General features: G+C 56.7%; 1 protein-coding gene across 1 annotated transcript in view; it reads left to right on the top strand.

Moving 5' to 3' along the window:
- Positions 1–19,618, top strand: part of LOC133355210 (colorectal mutant cancer protein-like) — a 64,966-nt gene that overhangs the window by 33,840 nt on the left and 11,508 nt on the right. Inside the window, exons 4-10 of the mRNA XM_061572570.1 lie at positions 6,164–6,370; positions 12,132–12,278; positions 14,842–14,934; positions 16,048–16,196; positions 16,974–17,114; positions 17,629–17,729; positions 19,180–19,378. Coding sequence (XP_061428554.1) covers positions 6,164–6,370; positions 12,132–12,278; positions 14,842–14,934; positions 16,048–16,196; positions 16,974–17,114; positions 17,629–17,729; positions 19,180–19,378 — 1,037 coding nt within the window. The remainder of the gene's footprint in view (positions 1–6,163; positions 6,371–12,131; positions 12,279–14,841; positions 14,935–16,047; positions 16,197–16,973; positions 17,115–17,628; positions 17,730–19,179; positions 19,379–19,618) is intronic.

Below are 19,618 nucleotides of genomic sequence, written 5' to 3'. Positions count from 1 at the left end.
CGACGATGTCGACGATGACGACGATGACGACGATGGTGACGATGTCGACGATGACGACGATGGTGACGATGTCGACGATGACGACGATGACGACGATGGTGACGATGTCGACGATGACGACGATGGTGACGATGTCGACGATGACGACGATGACGACGATGGTGACGATGACGACGATGGTGACGATGGTGACGATGTCGACGATGTCGACGATGACGACGATGACGACGATGGTGACGATGTCGACGATGACGACGATGGTGACGATGGTGACGATGACGACGATGGTGACGATGTCGACGATGACGACGATGACGACGATGGTGACGATGTCGACGATGACGACGATGGTGACGATGGTGACGATGACGACGATGGTGACGATGGTGACGATGACGAAGATGGTGACGATGACGACGATGTCGACGATGACGACGATGACGACGATGGTGACGATGGTGACGATGACGACGATGGTGACGATGGTGACGATGACGACGATGACGACGATGGTGACGATGGTGACGATGACGACGATGGTGACGATGGTGACGATGTCGACGATGACGACGATGGTGACGATGGTGACGATGACGACGATGGTGACGATGACGACGATGGTGACGATGTCGACGATGACGACGATGACGACGATGGTGACGATGTCGACGATGGTGACGATGGTGACGATGACGACGATGACGACGATGACGACGATGGTGACGGTGGTGACGATGACGACGATGACGACGATGGTGACGATGGTGACGATGACGACGATGACGACGATGGTGACGATGGTGACGATGACGAAGATGGTGACGATGGTGACGATGACGACGATGACGACGATGGTGACGATGTCGACGATGACGACGATGACGACGATGACGACGATGGTGACGATGTCGACGATGACGACGATGGTGACGATGGTGACGATGACGACGATGACGACGATGGTGACGATGTCGACGATGACGACGATGACGACGATGGTGACGATGTCGACGATGACGACGATGGTGACGATGGTGACGATGACGACGATGACGACGATGGTGACGATGGTGACGATGACGAAGATGGTGACGATGACGACGATGTCGACGATGACGACGATGACGACGATGGTGACGATGGTGACGATGACGACGATGGTGACGATGGTGACGATGACGACGATGACGACGATGGTGACGATGGTGACGATGACGACGATGGTGACGATGGTGACGATGTCGACGATGACGACGATGGTGACGATGGTGACGATGACGACGATGGTGACGATGACGACGATGGTGACGATGTCGACGATGACGACGATGACGACGATGTCGACGATGACGACGATGGTGACGATGGTGACGATGACGACGATGACGACGATGACGACGATGGTGACGGTGGTGACGATGACGACGATGACGACGATGGTGACGATGGTGACGATGACGACGATGACGACGATGGTGACGATGGTGACGATGTCGACGATGACGACGACGGTGACGATGGTGACGATGGTGACGATGTCGACGATGACGACGATGACGACGATGACGACGACGGTGACGATGTCGACGATGACGACGACGGTGACGATGTCGACGATGACGACGACGGTGACGATGTCGACGATGACGACGACGACGATGACGACGATGGTGACGATGACGACGATGACGACGATGACGACGACGGTGACGATGGTGACGATGTCGACGATGACGACGACGACGACGACGATGATGGTGACGATGACGACGACGACGACGACGATGGTGACGATGGTGACGATGACGACGATGGCGACGATGGTGACGATGACGACGATGGCGACGATGGTGACGATGGTGACGATGACGACGATGGCGACGATGGTGACGATGGTGACGATGACGACGATGGTGACGATGGCGACGATGGTGACGATGACGACGATGACGACGATGGTGACGATGGTGACGATGACGACGACGACGACGACGACGGTGACGATGGTGACGATGGTGACGATGACGACGATGGTGACGATGACGACGATGGTGACGATGTCGACGATGACGACGATGACGACGATGGTGACGATGTCGACGATGGTGACGATGGTGACGATGACGACGATGACGACGATGACGACGATGGTGACGGTGGTGACGATGACGACGATGACGACGATGGTGACGATGGTGACGATGACGACGATGACGACGATGGTGACGATGGTGACGATGACGAAGATGGTGACGATGGTGACGATGACGACGATGACGACGATGGTGACGATGTCGACGATGACGACGATGACGACGATGACGACGATGGTGACGATGTCGACGATGACGACGATGGTGACGATGGTGACGATGACGACGATGACGACGATGGTGACGATGTCGACGATGACGACGATGACGACGATGGTGACGATGTCGACGATGACGACGATGGTGACGATGGTGACGATGACGACGATGACGACGATGGTGACGATGGTGACGATGACGAAGATGGTGACGATGACGACGATGTCGACGATGACGACGATGACGACGATGGTGACGATGGTGACGATGACGACGATGGTGACGATGGTGACGATGACGACGATGACGACGATGGTGACGATGGTGACGATGACGACGATGGTGACGATGGTGACGATGTCGACGATGACGACGATGGTGACGATGGTGACGATGACGACGATGGTGACGATGACGACGATGGTGACGATGTCGACGATGACGACGATGACGACGATGTCGACGATGACGACGATGGTGACGATGGTGACGATGACGACGATGACGACGATGACGACGATGGTGACGGTGGTGACGATGACGACGATGACGACGATGGTGACGATGGTGACGATGACGACGATGACGACGATGGTGACGATGGTGACGATGTCGACGATGACGACGACGGTGACGATGGTGACGATGGTGACGATGTCGACGATGACGACGATGACGACGATGACGACGACGGTGACGATGTCGACGATGACGACGACGGTGACGATGTCGACGATGACGACGACGGTGACGATGTCGACGATGACGACGACGACGATGACGACGATGGTGACGATGACGACGATGACGACGATGACGACGACGGTGACGATGGTGACGATGTCGACGATGACGACGACGACGACGACGATGATGGTGACGATGACGACGACGACGACGACGATGGTGACGATGGTGACGATGACGACGATGGCGACGATGGTGACGATGACGACGATGGCGACGATGGTGACGATGGTGACGATGACGACGATGGCGACGATGGTGACGATGGTGACGATGACGACGATGGTGACGATGGCGACGATGGTGACGATGACGACGATGACGACGATGGTGACGATGGTGACGATGACGACGACGACGACGACGACGGTGACGATGGTGACGATGGTGACGATGACGACGATGGTGACGACGACGACGATGGTGACGATGGTGACGATGACGACGATGGTGACGATGACGACGACGGTGACGACGGTGACGATGACGACGATGACGACGATGGCGACGATGTTGACGATGGCGACGATGTTGACGATGGCGACGATGGCGACGATGGCGACGATGGCGACGATGGCGACGATGGCGACGATGGCGACGATGTTGACGATGTTGACGATGGCGACGATGGCGACGATGTTGACGATGTCGACGATGTCGACGATGTCGACGATGGCGACGATGGCGACGATGGCGACGATGGCGACGATGGCGACGACGGTGACGATGACGACGGGCAGCAAGCCGCTCGGCCACGTCGCCCCTCGTTCTGCGCGTACGGTCTTCTCTCCTGTAACGCCGCGAGCGCTTTGTTTCCGCAACGCGAGTTGGATATGCAACGCGATCGAGTGAACGGAACTCCGTCATGGCGCGAGGTAGCAACGAGCGGTCCCACGGCTGCCTCGGCGTAGCGTCACCGCACGGGGCGGACTGCCGCCGGACGCTTCTCCACGCGTCGCGCGCCTCGGTCTGGTCCGGCCTGCGTCACGCGTCTCGCGCGCAGTCGCGGGCCGCGCTTCACCGCACGATGTCTTCGGGAACGCGACCGCTCCCGCGTTATAGGAGAAGGGACCGTGGGTCGCGTGGGCGGCCGATTTGGATCGTCCGCGGTCGTTCGGCACGCGATGCCAACGGACGCCTTCTCGCCATCCGGCGCCGCAGACTTCTTCGGAGAATGCCGCGTCCGCGAGCGGCCACCCGCCGATCGAGAGCTCGGCTCGCGGAGCGAGGAGACGCCGTCTTGACGCGCAAACTCTGGCGACGAAAGTGCGCTCACTTTGGTTGGCGGTCGACGTTCGAAGCGGTGACCCGCGACCCTCAAAGGCATGGCAGCCGCCCTCCCCGTGGTAGTCCCCCCCCCAGCCCCCCCGTCCCCAATGTGATCCATGGATCAAACAAATCACTGGAGAAGCCGGCGCACGGCAGCGAGAGCCGTTGTCGCGAGAGATGTCACGCGTTGGGAGCAACGCTCCTTCGCCGGCCGTGCGTGGTGGATGGGCGAGTGCTTAGTCGTCCCCGCGTCTGTCGCAGCTTGAGTTGACCGCTTGTGTCACCGCTTGTGTGACCGCTTGTGTGACCGCTTGTGTGACCGCTTGTGTCACCGCTTGTGTCACCGCTTGTGTGACCGCTTGTGTCACCGCTTGTGTCACTGCTTGTGTCACCGCTTGTGTGACCGCTTGTGTGACATTGGGCGTCGTCGGCAGTGACCAGTGTCGCGCGGCGCGAGTTCGGCGATCGTGGCCACGCGGCGGTCAACGAGCGTCGCTCCCGTGTCGTACGAGACCGCTGGCTGCGACACGAGACGGCGGTTTTGTTCGCTTTCCGTTGTGAATGCGGTCCCCGGTTGGGTGCAGCGAAATATTTAACGTGTGTTAGTGTGTGTGCGCGCGTGTCTTTGTCTGTGCGTGTGGGGAGCGGGTAGTGTCGTGGTTAGCTCGCCGCGCTACGAACCCGGCAACCCGAGTTCGATTACCGCTCACGGCCAACACCGGTGACGATTATCAGAACCGGTTCTGGGCCTCCCCTAGGTCGACTCAGCCTTAAATGATTACCTGGTGCGGTGTGTAAACGTCGTGCTGTTACGGCCTTTATTGATGCTCGCGAACAGCACTTGCCTCAACAGTCTGTTCAGGCTATATGGGGGATCTTTGTCTTTGTATGTGTACGTTGACACAATAGGGGTCACAGGTGGTGCATCGGCCACTCATCTCGGTCAGTCGACCCGTGGCACCTCCTGCGTCTGTCCCGTGACCTCCTGCCGGCGGGCGTTCTAAACTTCACGTGGCCTCAACGTGCACCTAGCCTGGCACAAGTACCGTGGCGACATCACCGCCACTTAGTGGCGAATGGCGGTTATTGTTGTTGCGTACGTTGAACTTATGTCGCGCCGTACGAAGCCAACCGCGCCAATCGGAGGTCCGGGGGCTGAGGACGGCGCTTCCCTGCGCGCTCCCTGCAGTTTGTCCCCATGCTCGTTGTCGACAATCCTCGGTGCCGATCCGCGTGGCACGGAACAAGCCGCAGCGTCGTCGACGCTGCGGCCTGAAAAAGGAGATGAAAACGGAATGTCGCAGACGCCGGGACGCTGCGTTGGGCTTCCTCGAAGCTGCTGCGACGTGACGATGTTGAACCGCCCTCACGCGTTGAGTTTTGCCCGGCAAGGTCACGCTACGATTTGGCCGCGACCAGCCTTGCGCGCCAAGGTCCACGCGACCGCCGTCTCCCCCTGATGCGTCCTCCCCCCCACCCAGCCCGGCGCTGAAGGGCGACTTCCACGGTTGTTGGATTTCTTTTCGCGCCGTACGCGTCGTAGCCGTGCTCACCGGCGTTACGGGAAGAGAGCGGAGGCCTCGTGAAAGCTGCTGTCCCCCCCCCAGTGATGAGAGACCCTCCGCTCTGAACTCCGGCGCTCGACTTGTTTTCACTTCCAAGCGTTTGTCCTGTGGGTGACCCCACCACCACCACCACCCCCACCACCCCATCTCGCTCTCTCAAACGAGTCTCTACCCTGGTCTCTCGCGTTGAACAAATTCAACGCGACTCGGATTCAGGCGACGAACTCTGGATGACCCCCCCCCCACTGCCCCTCCTCCGGAACGTCCCAGACGGTGGAGGAGCTGGAGGGCGAGCTGGGCCAGGACGTGTACCCGAGCGTGGCGGAGGAGCGGGCGCGCTGGGAGAAGGAGCTGGCCGGCCTGCGGGACGAGAGCGCCGGCCTGGCCGCCCGCCTGTGCAGCAGCGAGGACGAGCTGGGCCGCACCCGGGCCTCGGCAGCCGCCGTGCGCGAGGAGCGCGACCGCCTCCGCCGCCGGGTGAGCCGCACGCTCGCTCTCTCGCTCGCTCACTCACTCACTCGCTCGCTCGCTCGCTCGCTCGCTCGCTCTCTCTCTCTCGCTCGCTTGCACGCTCACTCTCACTCTCGCTATCTCACTCACTCACTCACTCGCTCGCTTGCACGCTCACTCTCACTCTCGCTATCTCACTCACTCACTCACTCGCTCGCTCGCTCGCTCGCTCGCTCGCTCGCTCTCTCTCTCTCGCTCGCTTGCACGCTCACTCTCACTCTCGCTATCTCACTCACTCACTCACTCGCTCGCTTGCACGCTCACGCTCACTCTCACTCACTCTCGCTCTCTTTCACTCGCTCTCTCCGCTCGCTGTCTCTCGCTCACTCTCGCTTTCGCACTCGCTCCCTCTCGCTGTCTCACTCGCTCTCTCTCGCTCACTCTCGCTCGCTCTCTCTCTCTCTCACTCTTTCGCTCTCTCACTCACTCTCTCTTTCGCTCTCCCGCCCTCTCTCTCTCTCGCTCTTCCTCGCCCTCTCTCCCACACTCTATCTCGCTCGCTCTCTTTCTCTCGCTCTATCTCGCTCTCTCGCTGTCTCTCTCACTGTCTCTCTCTGTCTCTCTCTCACTGTCTCGCTGTCTCTCTCACTGTCTCTCTCTGTCTCTCTCTCACTGTCTCGCTGTCTCTCTCACTGTCTCTCCCTGTCTCTCTCTCGCTGTCTCTCTCGCGCTCTCACAATCGTCCGCCTGCCTCATTTTCCATCCTCCTCTTGCCGCTCCATCCTGAGGTGCCATGGCGGTGAGATGTTAACTACCTCGCTTGGTACGCAGGAGGTCGTGGGTTGGATCTTGACCCTGATGCCTTTATGTATTTGTAGTTTGCGTCTCTGTCTCTCTCCCCGTGGTCGTGTGGATTTTCCTCCGGGTCCTCTGGGTTTTCTCTCCACATTTAGAATGAACAACACGAGTATTTGGCTGCTATAAATGTCCACATGATGACGGTAATCAACTTCGTTGGGCTATCATTTCTGATAGCCAGGTCGCATCTGAAAAAGAGCCATGTAGTTTAGTGGGGCCTTACCTGGCAAAATGAAAAAAAGGTTTTTATTTTTTACAGTTTATCCCCATCCTTCTCATTCTCATCCATCCTCCACCCCCCTCTCTTCACTCCCTCGTCCTCCTCCTCTACCTGGGTGTGTGTGAAGCTCCGCTCATGGTCCTCCTTCTCCTCTTCATCCTTAAATTTCGATTTAAAGCTTTCGTGACTGCAGGGCTTCATCTTCTTGGTTCTTTCGGTAAAGTCACGTAGAATGGAATAATAAAATAATACAAATATTATATTATTTTATTATGTTTTATTTTTATTACTTTATTATTTCCATTCTACGTGACTTTACCGAAAGAACCAAGAAGATGTCTCTTCATCCTTCTCCTGCTCCCCATCTTCCCCTCCATCATCCTCATCCTCCTCCATCCTTGTCACCAAACCCGCCCTTATCCTGCACCTCGTCCTCCTCAACCTGCCGCTTCCTCTTCTCCTCTTCCTCATAAATCTCTTCCTCCTCCTCCTCCTCCTGATGATGATGATGATGACGATTGTCCTCCTCGTCTTCCTCCTCCTCCATCTCATCTCCGTCTCTTGTCCACACCTCTCTACGCCTCTCTCTCATCTCGCCTCCTCACTCAGCCCCTCCGTCTCCCTCCCCGCGTCCCTCCCCGCGTCTCGACACACCGGCTGCTTGCGTCCCACATTCGCCCTCCCCGCCCTCCCCGCCCTCCCGGCCCTCCTCGCCCTCCCCGCCCTCCCCGCCCTCCCGGCCCTCCCCGCCCTCCCCGCCCGCGCGCCTCGCCACGTCTCTCCATCGTCGGTCGCCTCGCTCAGCAATTTGTGAATTTTAACGGCCGTGGATCCGCCTCGGTAACACAAAAGAAATAATGTCCGCTGAGTGGCCCCGCTACGATCGGCTGGCGGGAGGGGAGAGGTGGTTGGGAGGGGGGCGGGGGAGGGGATGCGGCCCTCTTCCCCCCCCCCCGAGGCGAGGATTAAGCGTTCAGATTTGCCCCCCGAGATGTCAATTTACTTCTGATGTGTAATTGCGCGCGATTCGAAACAGCACGCATGCATACAAATGACCCGTAATTACAATTCCTTGCGCCCCCCACCCACCACACCCCCCCCCACCCACCCACGCCACCCCCCTCACCAGGCGCCCCCCCCCACCCCGCTCCCTGGAGCACGAGCGTTATTATCTTAGCCGAGCAGTGCGGTGTCCGTGGCAGCGGGGGGTGGCGTAGCGCCTGCCTGGTGGATCGTCGTCGATGTGTCGGACGTATCCTCTGTAAGCCGTTTAGCCCGTGACATTGCTTTCTGAAAAGCTGAAAGAATATACGCACGCACGTACACACGCACGCATTATATGCTTTGCACGTACACGGCAAACACGTGAAAAATCTCGACTTAAAGCTTTCGTGACTGCAGGAATTCATATTCTTAAGCGATCGTCATCCTGATGATGACGATCGCTTGCGTCGCGATCGAAACGTCGTCGTTTTTTTGTTATTTTCTTTGAACCTATCCACGTGACTTTACCAAAAGTCCCAAAGAATACACGTCAACAATCTCAAGCTTTGCGGAGTCTTCTGTGAAACCGGCTTGGCCTTAGAAAGGACCCGTGGCCGTGGTAGGAGTGCGAGGAGCAATGTGGGTCGTTTTTTTTTGCGTTAGCCCAGGAATGTTGAACATTTTTTTGTATTGGCTACGGAAACCTTAACGCTTTAAGTGAGACGTGCATTTTTACATTGCGTTATTGTATCGCTATATATTGCGTTTATATAAGCAAGCCGCACCCGCCTGAACATTGCCTTGAGACTCAGTGAGGCTCTTTTCTGGATAAAGTAAATTATTATAATTATAATCATTATTATGATGCATTCTGCCTCCTCGCCCATTAAAAATCCCGCGTCCAGTGGGGAGATGGAGTGTTGAATTCGGCTCAGTTGTGGGAGACGGTGGCGGTCGCTTCATCCAGCACCATGGTGGCGAGATGTTAACTACCTCGCGAGGTATACAGGAGGTCGTGGGTTCGATCACGACCCTAACGCTGGAGTTTGCGTGTCTCTCTCCCCGTGGTCGTGTGGGTCTGGTTGTTTCCCTCCACATTTCGAATCGACATCGCGCGTTTAGAGATGATTTGGCCGCTCTACATTTCCATGCGACGACGATGGTGATGATGGTGAAGAGCCCACTTCGTTGAGCTAACATTTGTGGCATCCACGTCGCTTCTGAACAAGAGCTCCACGGATCTTACCTGGTGAAATAAAAAAAAAAGTTGTTTCGTTTTAGTTGAGATTGACCGTAACTCACGACGACATTTTAAGTGGCAGCAGCTGCCCACTTTACCCCCCCCCACCGACACGGAGTGCCTGCGCGTCCGTTGAGTGCGCCGCGTGGATAATCAAAATGATGAGAGAGAGAGAGAGACACGCAGACTCCAAATATACAGCCGGCGTCAGGGTAGGGAGCGAACCCACGACCTCCTGTACACCAGGCGAGGTAGTTAACATCTCCTAGCCACCGTGATGATGATCACAGAGAGAGACACGCAGACTCCAAATATACAGCAGGCGTCAGGGTAGGGAGCGAACCCACGACCTCCTGTACACCAGGCGAGGTAGTTAACATCTCCTAGCCACCGTGATGATGAGAGAGAGAGACGCAAACTCCAAATATACAGCAGATGTCAGGGTCGGGATCGAACCCACGACCTCCTGTATACCAGGCGAGGTAGTTAACATCTCCTAGCCACCGTGATGATGATCACAGAGAGAGACACGCAGACTCCAAATATACAGCAGGCGTCAGGGTAGGGAGCGAACCCACGACCTCCTGTACACCAGGCGAGGTAGTTAACATCTCCTAGCCACCGTGATGATGAGAGAGAGAGACGCAAACTCCAAATATACAGCAGATGTCAGGGTCGGGATCGAACCCACGACCTCCTGTATACCAGGCGAGGTAGTTAACATCTCCTAGCCACCGTGATGATGATCATAGAGAGAGACACGCAGACTCCAAATATACAGCAGGCGTCAGGGTAGGGAGCGAACCCACGACCTCCTGTACACCAGGCGAGGTAGTTAACATCTCCTAGCCACCGTGATGATGAGAGAGAGAGACGCAAACTCCAAATATACAGCAGATGTCAGGGTAGGGATCATACCCACGACCTCCTGTACACCAGGCGAGGTAGTTAACATCTCCTAGCCACCGTGATGATGATGACAGAGAGAGAGAGACACCGCAAACTCCAAATATACAGCAGCATGCGTCAGGGTAGGGAGCGAACCCACGACCTCCTGTGTACCAGGCGAGGTAGTCAACATCTCCTAGCCACCGTGATGATGAGAGAGAGAGACGCAAACTCCAAATATACAGCAGATGTCAGGGTCGGGATCGAACCCACGACCTCCTGTATACCAGGCGAGGTAGTTAACATCTCCTAGCCACCGTGATGATGATCACAGAGAGAGACACGCAGACTCCAAATATACAGCAGGCGTCAGGGTAGGGAGCGAACCCACGACCTCCTGTACACCAGGCGAGGTAGTTAACATCTCCTAGCCACCGTGATGATGAGAGAGAGAGACGCAAACTCCAAATATACAGCAGATGTCAGGGTCGGGATCGAACCCACGACCTCCTGTATACCAGGCGAGGTAGTTAACATCTCCTAGCCACCGTGATGATGATCACAGAGAGAGACACGCAGACTCCAAATATACAGCAGGCGTCAGGGTAGGGAGCGAACCCACGACCTCCTGTACACCAGGCGAGGTAGTTAACATCTCCTAGCCACCGTGATGATGAGAGAGAGAGACGCAAACTCCAAATATACAGCAGATGTCAGGGTAGGGATCGAACCCACGACCTCCTGTACACCAGGCGAGGTAGTTAACATCTCCTAGCCACCGTGATGATGATGACAGAGAGAGAGAGACACCGCAAACTCCAAATATACAGCAGCATGCGTCAGGGTAGGGAGCGAACCCACGACCTCCTGTGTACCAGGCGAGGTAGTCAACATCTCCTAGCCACCGTGATGATGATGACATAGAGAGACACGCAAACTCCAAATATACAGCAGATGTCAGGGTAGGGATCTAACCCACGACCTCCTGTACACCAGGCAAGGTAGTTAACATCTCCTAGCCACCGTGATGATGAGAGAGAGAGACGTAAACTCCAAATATACAGCAGGCGTCAGGGTAGGGATCGAACCCACGACCTCCTGTATACCAGGCAAGGTAGTTAACATCTCCTAGCCACCGTGATGATGAGAGAGAGACGCAAACTCCAAATATACAGCAGATGTCAGGGTCGGGATCGAACCCACGACCTCCTGTGTACCAGGCGAGGTAGTTAACATCTCCTAGCCACCGTGATGTTGATGACAGAGAGAGACACGCAGACTCCAAATATACAGCAGGCGTCAGGGTAGGGATCTAACCCACGACCTCCTGTATACCAGGCGAGGTAGTTAACATCTCCTAGCCACCGTGATGATGAGAGAGAGACGCAGACTCCAAATATACAGCAGGCATCACGGTCGAACGACCGACCTCCTGTACACCAGGCGAGGTAGTTAACATCTCCTTGCCACCGCGGAGGGCTGTAGCGTCGCGGCGTCGAACGGACGGGCGGTGCTAAAGGGCTGGGTTGGTCGTCCTCTCTGTCCCCCCCCTCTGTCTCTGTCTCTCTCTCTCCGTGCGCGGGCTGGGGGAGGTCCAGGTGCGCGAACTGCAGACTCGCCTGCAGAGCGTTCAGGCGGCGGCGCCGGCCAGCCCCGGCCGCCTGGGCCCCACGAGCCGAGCGGTCAACCCCAGCACGGGCGAGCTGAGCACGAGCAGCAGCAGCAACGACCTGCCCGTCGCCAAGGCAACGCACGCACGCGCGCACACACGCACACATACACACGCACGCACACGCACGCACATGCACACACACGCACGCACACGCACGCGCATTTTTTTCGGTACCGTGGCACCAACGGGACCAATGCGAGATGGGGGGAGCGGCTTTTGCGGCACAGTTTTTGGCGCCAGCTACCGCAGAGTTGCGGCGGCCGTGGCCCTACGGTTCTCCGCGGTTTAACCGAAGTGTCTTTTAAAATAAATAAATCTATATCAACGGCGCAATTTACTTCGGTCGGCGGTCGGCGTCCGAAGCGGCAGACTGCGGCCCTCAAAGGAACCTGATCGCCCACACCACCACCACCACCGCCCCCACCACCACAACCACCGCCACCACCACCGCCCCCACCACAACCGCCACCACCGCCCCCACCACCACAACCACCGCCACCACCACCGCCCCCACCACCACCGCCACCACCGCCCCCACCACCACAACCACCACCGCCGTCACCACCACCACCACCGCCGCCAACACCGCCACCACCACCATGATCCACGGATCAAACAAATCACTCGACACACGCCGGTGTATGGCAGAGAGAGCGAGTCGATGCGAACGCTGTCGCAAGAGGTCACGCGACGTTTGGCGCGGCAAGGGTCCTCCGCCGCCCGTGCGTGCCGAACGAGCCGAGGCCTCTCCAAGCGAAGTGAACGCCGAGCCGCTGGCGTGCGCTCCGAGGTTCGGCGGACGATGCGTCTCCTCCTCTGTCATCCTTCCTCCTCCTCCTCCCGCCTCTCTTCACGCGCAAGAAACTGAAGCGTTTCTGGCCCATCCCTCCAGCGCTTCCTTCCGGGGAGCGCTGCGACATCAACAGCGTTTTCGATTTAAAGCTTTCGTGACTGCAGGGATTCATCTTCTTGGTTCTTTCGGTAAAGTCACGTAGAAGGGAAGTAATAAAATAACAAAAATAAAACATAATAAAATAATTCTCACGACGTTTCGGCCACAACGCAAGCAGCCGTCCTCAGGTGAAGACGCTGTCTCCCCGACAGACCTGGTCTTCACCTGAGGACGGCTGCTTGCGTTGTGGCCGAAACGTCGTGAGAATTATTTTATTATGTTTTATTTTTATTATTTTATTACTTCCCTTCTACGTGACTTTACCGAAAGAACCAAGAAGATCAGCAGCGTTGTTTCGAGGCTAAACCTCTGGAGCCGTTTCGACGTGCAGCGTCTCATCGGCAGAGCCGGCCTGGTCTTGAAGCAACGCCGGCCAACCGCCGACCTCGCGGTCAACGGCTTCATCTCAATTACAATCGATTTGCACTCTCTCCATGAACGCGTCGATGCGGATCGATCGAACCGATCGATCGATTGATCGATCGACGGACGTGAAATTTACAACCGCGCCGCGATTCAGCGGAAGCCCGGAACGGAAGCGCGGACGGCGGAGGGAGCGGCACGAGGACGTGCAGTGACGGTGCGCCGGAGATCATCCGCGGCCAGTCGGGGCCACCGCTGCCGATAATGACAATCTGCGGTCGCGCAGCGGATCGTCAGAGTGGGTTGCGCCACGAGGCTGCTCTTGGTGAAGCGCGACACCAACCGGCGTGTCACTTGTCTGTGTGTGTGTCTGTGTGTGTGTGTCACGTGTCTGTGTGTGTCGCGTGTCTGTTCGTGTGTGTCTGTGTGTGTGTCGCGTGTCTGTGTGTGTCGCATGTCTGTGCGTGTGTGCCTGTGTGTGTGTCGCGTGTCTGTGTGTGTCACGTGTCTGTGCGTGTGTGTCTGTGTGTGTGTCACGTGTCTGTGTGTGTCGCGTGTCTGTGCGTGTGTGGCTGTGTGTGTGTCGCGTGTCTGTGTGTGTCGCGTGTCTGTGCGTGTGTGGCTGTGTGTGTGTCGCGTGTCTGTGTGTGTCGCGTGTCTGTGCGTGTGTGGCTGTGTGTGTGACGCGTGTCTGTGTGTGTCGCGTGTCTGTGCGTGTGTGGCTGTGTGTGTGTCGCGTGTCTGTGTGTGTCGCGTGTCCTGTGCGTGTGTGGCTGCGTGTGTGTCGCGTGTCTGTGTGTGTCGCGTGTCTGTGCGTGTGTGGCTGTGTGTGTGTCGCGTGTCTGTGTGTGTCGCGTGTCTGTGCGTGTGTGGCTGTGCGTGTGTCGCGTGTCTGTGTGTGTGTGCCTGTGTGTGTGTCGCGTGTCTGTGTGTGTCGCGTGTCTGTGCGTGTGTGCCTGTGTGTGGTGTCGCGTGTCTGTGTGTGTCGCGTGTCTGTTCGTGTATGTCTGTGTGTGTGTCGCGTGTCTGTGTGTGTCGCGTGTCTGTGCGTGTGTGCCTGTGTGTGTGTCGCGTGTCTGTGTGTGTGTCACGTGTCTGTGTGTGTGTCTGTGCGTGTCTGTGTGTGTGTCACGTGTCTGTGTGTGCCACGTGTCTGTGTGTGTCGCGTGTTTGTGCATGTGTGTGTCGCGTGTCTGTCACGTCTGTCTGTGTGTGTGTCGCGTGTCTGTGTCTGTGCGTGTGTCTGTGTGTGTGTCGCGTGCGTGTGTCTGTGTGTGTGTCTGCGTGCGTGTGTGTCTGTGCGTGTGTCTTCGCGCGTCAGGTGGCGGAGCGAGTGAAGTTGTCCAAAACGCGTCTGGATTCCGGCTCGCCCGCCGACAGGCCTGTGCTGGGCTCCGAAATCAGCAGCATCGGGGTGAGTGCTCCAGCAGTGGATTGAGCCTGGCTGATGACAGTGATGATGATGATGATATCGGTGCTGGGCTCCGTGCATGTATTCTTCAGACCGCTGTAAATAGAATCGTCCGACTCGCATTCCGTGCCACATTTTGTGACGCTTGTCTTCACGCAGTCTCAGTGCAGCGCTTCCATCCTAGCAGTGGATTGATCACGGTGGCTAGGAGATGTTCACTACCTCGCCTGGTGTGCAGCAGGTCGTGGGTTCGACCCTGACGCCTGCTCTATATTTGGAGTTTGCGTGTCTCTCTCTCTGATCATCATCACGGTGGCGAGGAGATGGTAACTACCTCGCCTGGTATACGGGAGGTCGTGGGTTCGATCCCGACCCTGTCGCCTGCTGCTGTATATTTGGAGTTTGCGTCTATCATCATCATCATCATCACGGTGGCTAGGAGATGTTAACTACCTCGCCTGGTATGCAGGAGGTCGTGGGTTCGACCCTGATGCCTGCTGCTATATTTGGAGTCTGCGTGTCTCTCTTCCCGTGGTCGCGTGGATTTTTCTCCGGGTCCTCTGGTTTTTCCCCTCCACGTTTAGAATGTTTTGAGTATTTGGCTGCTATAAAATTACACAATGATGATGATTATAAGCCACTTCGTTGATGCTATCATTTATGACAGCCTCGTCGCTTCTGAAAAAGAGCTAAATAGCTCAGCGGAGCCTCAACTGGTAAAATAAAAAAGAGTTTCTAGTTAATTTTCATCATTGGTAGCGCAGTTTTTGGCTGCCCTTCTCGCTTGTCTGTGTGGGTTTCCCCGAAGACTCCGATGATCACAACAAGTTTGCCAGGCAGAAATACAATTGAGTGTTATTAGTTGAATAGTTTTACAAGGTTTTGAATAGTTTCACATCATGGCCGTGCGTTTTGAGTGCGTGTGTTTTGCGTGCGTGTGTTTCGTGTGTGTGCGTTTCGTGTGCGTGCGTTTCGTGTGCGTGCGTTTCGTGTGCGTGCGTTTCGTGTGCGTGCGTTTCGTGTGCGTGCGTTTGTTTCGCGTGCGTGCGTTTCGTGTGCGTGCACCTCGTCTGCGTGTGTTCCGTGTGCTCACTCGCTCGCTGGCTCGTGGTGCAGGTGTCGAGCAGCGTGGCGGAGCACTTGGCGCACTCGCTGCAGGACTGCTCTAACATCCAGGAGATCTTCCAGACGCTCTGCTCGCACGGCTCCTCCGTGTCGGAGAGCAAGCTGCGGGAGTTCGAGGTCGAGATGGAGCGGCTCAACAGGTGAGCGGCGGGGGGGCGGGGGGGTGGGGGCGGTTCTGAGCTCGCTCATGGCACCTCCGTAGAGCAGGGGTTGGTTACGTCGCAATCGCGGATACGTTGGAGTTCGTTGGCAAATTCGTCCCGTTGTCCGTGATTGTCTGCAACTCAACTGGTTTGCCCCCCCCCTCCCCCGCGTGGCGGATAAGCGGGGTACGTTTGCGGATTATATGAATTGACGTGAATAACATTTGACGAACAAAAATATGGAAACATAAATTCAACATTTTTGGGACACGTTTGTGTTTTATTTTAAAGCATCATTATCATCATCACGTCCGATTAGCACTTCCGATTAGCGCGGTTGGCTACGTACGGTGTGAAAGAAGTTCAACATACACACATACATACTCGTCCGTGTGTGTATGTGTGAAAGTAAACAAAAAAAAATTGTCCATCCATTCATTACCAAATCCACCGATTGAATGAAGGCCTTCCCTCTCGCTCCATGATGGACTTGGGAACTTTTTGCTTGCCATACTTCACCGGGCTGTTCATTGCGGGTTGGCGAAAGGTTGGTTGGGGTGGAGGGGGGGTAGGTCAAGGCGGCATATCCGGTTATCGCTCGCCGCCGATGTGACCCCGTGACCCGGAGTCTAAACTCACCACTGCACCGGCCATGCCACCACTCGTGATGTTTGTCCGAAGGTGCCAGTGAAGCTTCACGCTTGAGTCCCCCCATCCCCCCCCCAACCCCTCCCCCCCCTTCACACGGTGGTGGCCCGTCGGTTTTGCCCGCAGCCGCATCGAGCACCTCAAATCTCAGAACGACCTGCTGACGATCACGCTGGAGGAGTGCAAGAACAACGCGGAGAGGATGAGCATGCTCGTGGGCAAGCACGAGTCCAACAGCACCGCCCTGCGTCTCGCCCTGCAGTACAGGTGAGCGGCGGGCGCCAGCGGTCCCTCTGCCGCCCCCCCCCCCCCCACCCCGGTTAAGGTGGGGGAGCGACGGTGGTGGGGGCGCTTTGAACGACACGTTTCTGTATTGTGGACGATATTGGTCGCGAAAGCCTGCGCGTTCAAACTTACGGCGGACACGGGACTCCGATTAGCACGGTCGGCTACGTATGGCGCGAAAGAAGTTCAACGTACTCGCGTGCATACGACCCGAGTTGCATTCCCGCTCGTGGCCTGCCACCGGTGAGGATTTTCTGAACCGGTCCTGGGCCTCACCTAGGTCGACTCCGCCTAAAAAACGAGTACCTGGTGAGATGTTTAACCATCACCACTGGAGAGACAAAGGCGGCCGGGCGTGGTGCTGGCCACCCACTCTTCCCCGCGTCGCGTGCCGTGCCGGCCTTCATAGGTGCTACTAGCTAGCAGCACTCGCCCCGACAGTCTGTTAACGGCTACCTGGGGGATCTTTGTCTTGTGTGTGCGTGCGTGCGTCCAGTGAGCAGTGCATCGAGGCGTACGAGGCCCTCATGGCGCTGGCTGAGAGCGAGCAAGGCCTCATCCTGGGACAGTTCCAGGCCGCCGGAGTCGGCTCCGTAGGTGAGTGGGCTTCTCGTCTGCCTTGATTTGCTACTTCGAGAGAGAGAGAGAGTTGACGGGTCAAGACAAAAAATTAACCCATCAAAACAAAGTTTTTCACTATAAATCCTTTATATGCGTGGCGGCTAGAGTCCTCTCGTCCTCTGGCTTGAGATGGCTGCCACCTATGGGTCAGATGATTGCCTGCCACCATTAAGCAATTGGTAATTATATAGAATTTATTTTTTCCTAAAAAGTGTAAAATTTTGAAAAAAAGTTTCAAGAAAATTAATTGTCACGCACAACGAGTCTGCGTGCAAAATGTCAGCTCGATTGGATCACGGGAAGTGGGTTAAAAAACGACCGAAAGATTTGCACGGTCGTAAGCAAGCAAGCAAGCAAGCAAGTGAACTTAATATAAAGGATTTAAAAACATGTAGCGTCGTGTGTCAACGCGGACCCGTCGCGCGGAGGTAAAGGCGCGGCCCCGCAGACGCTCGCTCACGCCGCTGCTGGCGGAAGAGGCCTCCGCTAGGCGGAGCTTTTAGAGAGCCGCCCTCGAGAGAGAGAGAAAGAGGCTTATGCTTGGCCTACTGTGGCCCAGGCGTATTGGGAGAGTTAGGAGTGCCCACGCTTGATCCCACCGCACGCAACTCCGCTGGCGATCGGATGACTGCGATGGACTCATCTACGCTGATGGGTGGAGGGGGGGGGGGCACGGGGGGATTTAAGAAACTTGCACCGTTGTTTCAAGTGCCGCACCGGGAGATGGAATCGATCAATGGCATTGGTCAATGGAATCAAACAATCAAATAGATCAATGGGATCGATCAATACAGTCAATTAATGGAATCGATTAATGGAATCAAACAATCAAATCTGATAAATGGGATAGATCAATGCAATTGACCTGATCAATCCAATCGATCAATGTAATATACCAATGTAATCAATCAATAAAATAGACCAATCCAATTAATCAATGTAATTGATCAATCCAGTCAATCAATGGAATCGATCAATGTAATAAAAAATCTCATTTATCAATGAAATCGATCAATCCAACTGAACAATTGAATAGATCAATACAATTGATCAATGTAATCGATCAATCCAATCAATCAATGGAATCGAGCAATACCATAGAACAATGGAAGCGATCAATCCAACCGATCAATGTAATCGAATCGGATCTCATCAATGCAATCGACGACTTCTCAATCGCGGTCCCGGCACGCCGACCGTTAACCCCGCCGGCCGCGTCGCTCCGTTTCCTTCTGATCCCAAAGGGCCCCCCCACCCCCCCAACCCCCCACCCCCCCAACCCCCCAACCCCCCCCCACCCCCCCAACCCCCCCACCCCCCCACCCCCCCAACCCCCCAACCTCCCCCCCCCTACCCCCCCAACCTCCCCACCCCCCACCCCTCTACCCCCACCCCCCCCACCCCCCGTCTCCATCGGCGCGAGCAGCTGAGCAACCGAGCGGCGGTGGTGGCGGCGGCAGCGCCGAGGACGCGTCGCGGGCGCTCCGGAAGGCCCGCGAGGGCCGCCGGGTGGCGGAGGCGGCGGCCCGGGCCCTGCTGGCCAGGCTGGACGGGGTGTGCGGCGCGCCGGGCGCCGTGGGCGGCGCCCAGCCCTGGGAGAGCCTCTCCTCGCACAGCCAGACCAGGTGAGGGTCGCGGCCAGACCTGGTGGGGGTCGCGGCCAGTCTGTCGCACCCGGGTGACAAGTCGCGACGGAGGCTCGTTTGAGAGAGCGAGGTGGTGGTGGGGGCGGTGGGTGAGTCCCTCACATTTTTTTTGTTGGTTCAACAAAAATCAACTCGACCTGGAATCTGAACTCCGTGTTGTCCCATTGCCCCCATCCCCGTCGCTCCCCCCACCCCACCCACCCTGTCCGCCCACCGCCG

The sequence above is a fragment of the Lethenteron reissneri genome, chromosome 50 (assembly GCF_015708825.2).
Source record: "Lethenteron reissneri isolate LAM-NWPU_2019-01 chromosome 50, ASM1570882v1, whole genome shotgun sequence".
Lineage (NCBI taxonomy): Eukaryota > Metazoa > Chordata > Hyperoartia > Petromyzontiformes > Petromyzontidae > Lethenteron > Lethenteron reissneri.
The sequence above is the reverse complement of the archived record's forward strand: the minus strand, read 5'-3'. Positions and strand labels throughout refer to the sequence as shown.